Raw genomic sequence first — 3,421 nt, forward strand, 5'->3', positions numbered from 1 at the left:
CCCCTGGGCATGGAGGTCTATTAATTGTATAAATGTCAAATCTATCTGTTGGGTGCCTTATTTCCTCTACCAGAACGAATGTCTCTAAAACTAACACCTAAAAAAAGGCTTCACTAGAACGATCAGTTTTATTATTGGAAAGCAAAATAATTTATTTCAAATGCAGTAACACAAGGAAAAGCGAGTATTTACATAGCGATGGTTAATCTATCAGAATTTTAGATTTAATAAGCTGAGCTGCTTGACTCTCTTGCGTTTCTTGAATATGCACTTTTGACACTAAAAAGAGATCTAACCTGTGTTATGTTTTGAGAGGGAAGTAGAACCCCTCCTGAGAACCAGGACTGGACACAGGTAGGAGGGATTTCAGTGCTATAAAGACCCAGGGTAACTTTTGGAGCTGAGCTGTTTTTGGAACTTTGGAATGGAATTCTGACAATTTTAATTTCATTTCCGGATGGAATTTAAAAATCAGGACTTTAGAAGGAAGCTAATGAACTCAGGAATCCAGGGAGAGTGAGTTTGAACTCCACAGGGTGGCTCTTCATTTACGCTCAAGAATAACGTATGTGCAAGAGTCACCTCCCCAACCAAAAGGAGTAAGAAAACATAACCCAAATAGAAACCAGTGAAAAGCCACCGGAGTGTAAAGTAGTTATTAACAGGGTCAGAATGATGTGGTTCAGGTCTCTGAGTCAGAAAAAATGTTCCAGGCATTTCTGTGTTCAAAAGACACATTCTGGGAGATCTCTTTCAAAACTTAGAGCATTTAAAACTATATGTACAAACTACAGAAGCCCCCAAATCACTTTGAGTTATATGCCATCAGGAGTACAGTTAACCACAGATATAAACAACTGATGTAAATATAATTTTCCTTAAGATATCTGAATGCACAAACGTCATTAAAATTAAATGCTTATGCTGCAAAATACAAAAATAAGAGATTGGCAACAGGAGAAACACTTATTTATTATATTAAATAGAAGCCTGAAATACAAAGTGGATGTTCCAGAGTCAAAGAAATTACATTGCAGATTCTTAGAGTGGATTGTTGGTGCTGACAAGTAAAACAATGTTTTAAAAAGGGGTTTTTTTTCTTTAATTCCTAAAAAAAAAAAAAAAGGCAACCATTTGGGGATATAAAATAAGTAAAATCCAAAACTTCTAAGTTGATTTCAAACTCTTTCGAATCCCTACGGTGGCTGTAAACAGTCTGTTTTCCAACGTTCATAGCTTAAAGGAATGTGGTGGTCAGGGTTTCTACGAATTTCTGCCCAGGGCGCCCTGCAACGTTACACAGTAGTTTCGTGTTTCCATAGTCCAGTCCTAACGTTGCCAGTGCTATCGGTACCGAGCAAGGGTCCATCCTGGCCGTTGCTTTTAATTGGTCCATTCTGAACGGCCAAATTGAGGCCGTAAGACTTCTGCTGACTTTCAACTTCAACCACAGTTGACTTCCTTAAAGCGTCCTTTTTACTACTAGTTGAAACGGGCTTTTCAAAGTTTCTACTGCTTTTGGGAAGCGTGCTGCCAGCAGCATCACTGCTGTCCTGCAGGGGTGGGTTGTACTGCCTTTCTCTGTAGGCTAAATAGGCTCTTCGGCTCCTCGAGTGCCCTTCACCGCTGCCCAGCCGGCTCTTGGGTAAGCCGTTCTGCACGCTTCCCTCCACGCTCGTGGGGACATCGTAGGCGTATTCTCTCAGGACGGTGAGTCTGCTGGCTCTGTGGCCTTTACCCCTGTTTTTATGATGGCGGCTGGAGTGCACATTTGTCCGAAACTGAACTTCTAAAGGCGCCACGTGCATTTTAATATCATTGTCCATTGAATGTTCTGTCAAACTGTTGTCCAGCTGAGGGGCAGAGTTCAAAGGCAAGGAGTTGGTGTGGCCCTGAGCTGCAGCAGCTTGCAAGTTTGTTAATTTGCAGCCCTGGGAGGAATTTTTGAAGCTCGAAGCACTTTTGTTCGTGCAGGAAGACTCTGCACTGCTATTTGGGCACTTGGGAGCCTCTCCGTTCGTCCCGCTTGAGTTGGGGGGCTGGACGTTAACCTGCACGGAGTACGAGCTCCGTCCTGGGCAGCAGGTCCTGACCCAGGCCAGTCGGACGTCCTCCCTGTTAATGCAGTGGTGAACCAGGACGAACGCACTGAAGCTCAGACACGTGGCCCCAAAAAAGAAGCTGAAAACCAAGTCCAAAGGGTAATACAAGGAAACCGCCAAGGCTCCAAACATCCACAGAGAGACGTAGAGGAGCAAAGTCAGGCCAGCCCCCAGCAGCTGCGAATGAAAGGTGTGCTCGTTTTCCAATGCTGATGTGGAAATCAGAGACAGAGACATGGAATCCTGGTGGTTTATTTCGCCCTGCTCGTTGGCCGCCAATCTCTGTTGCTCCTCAGTGGGCTCCTTAAGCTCATATTTGCGCTCCGGGTGTCTTTTCAACTGAATAAATATGCTCAGAAAGTACATACAGTTCACAAAAGTGATGAAGCTGGCAGGCCCGTAGAAGGCTCCCAAGGAGGGTTCCCACGCCATCCAGCAGCTAGAAAGGAAGCGGGTAGACCAGATCAGCTGCTACCTTCCCCAAGAAATGATGCAAGAATTTGTAATAGACCACAGTATCTTGAAAGACAAGCAACGGGGTCAGGTACACAGAGAACTCAGGTTACTCACTAGGGCGCATTCGGCCGACTGCCGTAATTCTTAATGTTGGCTGCTGCAGTTATTCCACAAACGATGATGGGAATGCCACCCCCGATCAGGTAAAACCTGGAAGGAGAGAGAGCAGGAATAACAGCTCAGCATTCCAGGTTTTTGTCACAGCATTTCAAGAGTCATTCCTGGAAGGATATTTACTATTCTTATTCCAATCAGAGGGTGAGAGTTAACTCGACTTCATTAGAGGCTGCTTCATTAGCAATAACATGGTTTTGTTTTGATTTTTGGACAACTCTTTTTAAACCATAAAGTGTAATATTAGTAGTTTCCAAGCTGAGGAAAGCTGGTCAGCTTCTGCCACCTTGTGGGCAGGCAGAGTAACCACCACTCAGCTCTTGGAGGTAGGATTTCAGCTGAGAGGTGGGGAGTGAGAGAGAGGGATCTGTCCTTATAGTAGCTTTGAGACATTAAAAGATCAAGAAGCATAAAATCCAAATGGACAGGAATAAATAAAACCCTGCCAGCAACACTGATAAGCCCAGCAAATTGATACCTATATGGGCAAATCAGAAAGGACACTGTTGCCTGTGTTTCTTGGAAACAAAAAATAACAAACCTTAACACAGTCTATCTCAAAGCTTCTGTACTAACCTACATACACGTGTGTGTGTATATATGTATATATTCTGTATATATATTATTACTATATATACTATATTACATATATATGTAATTACATATATATGTATATAATTACATATATA

The 3,421-nt window shown here is 43.1% G+C and overlaps 1 protein-coding gene across 1 annotated transcript in view; it reads right to left on the minus strand.

The window, feature by feature from the left end:
• Positions 1-960: 960 nt before the first annotated feature.
• The window catches only part of ADGRA3 (adhesion G protein-coupled receptor A3), a gene marked incomplete at its 5' end in the record, with an annotated part of 107,839 nt that continues 105,378 nt past the window's right edge, over positions 961-3,421 (minus strand). The window contains 2 exons of the mRNA XM_023515341.1: positions 961-2,541; positions 2,673-2,768. Coding sequence (XP_023371109.1) covers positions 1,296-2,541; positions 2,673-2,768 — 1,342 coding nt within the window. The remainder of the gene's footprint in view (positions 2,542-2,672; positions 2,769-3,421) is intronic.

This window comes from Otolemur garnettii, unplaced genomic scaffold, assembly GCF_000181295.1.
Source record: "Otolemur garnettii isolate 467f Iridium unplaced genomic scaffold, OtoGar3 scaffold00069, whole genome shotgun sequence".
Lineage (NCBI taxonomy): Eukaryota > Metazoa > Chordata > Mammalia > Primates > Galagidae > Otolemur > Otolemur garnettii.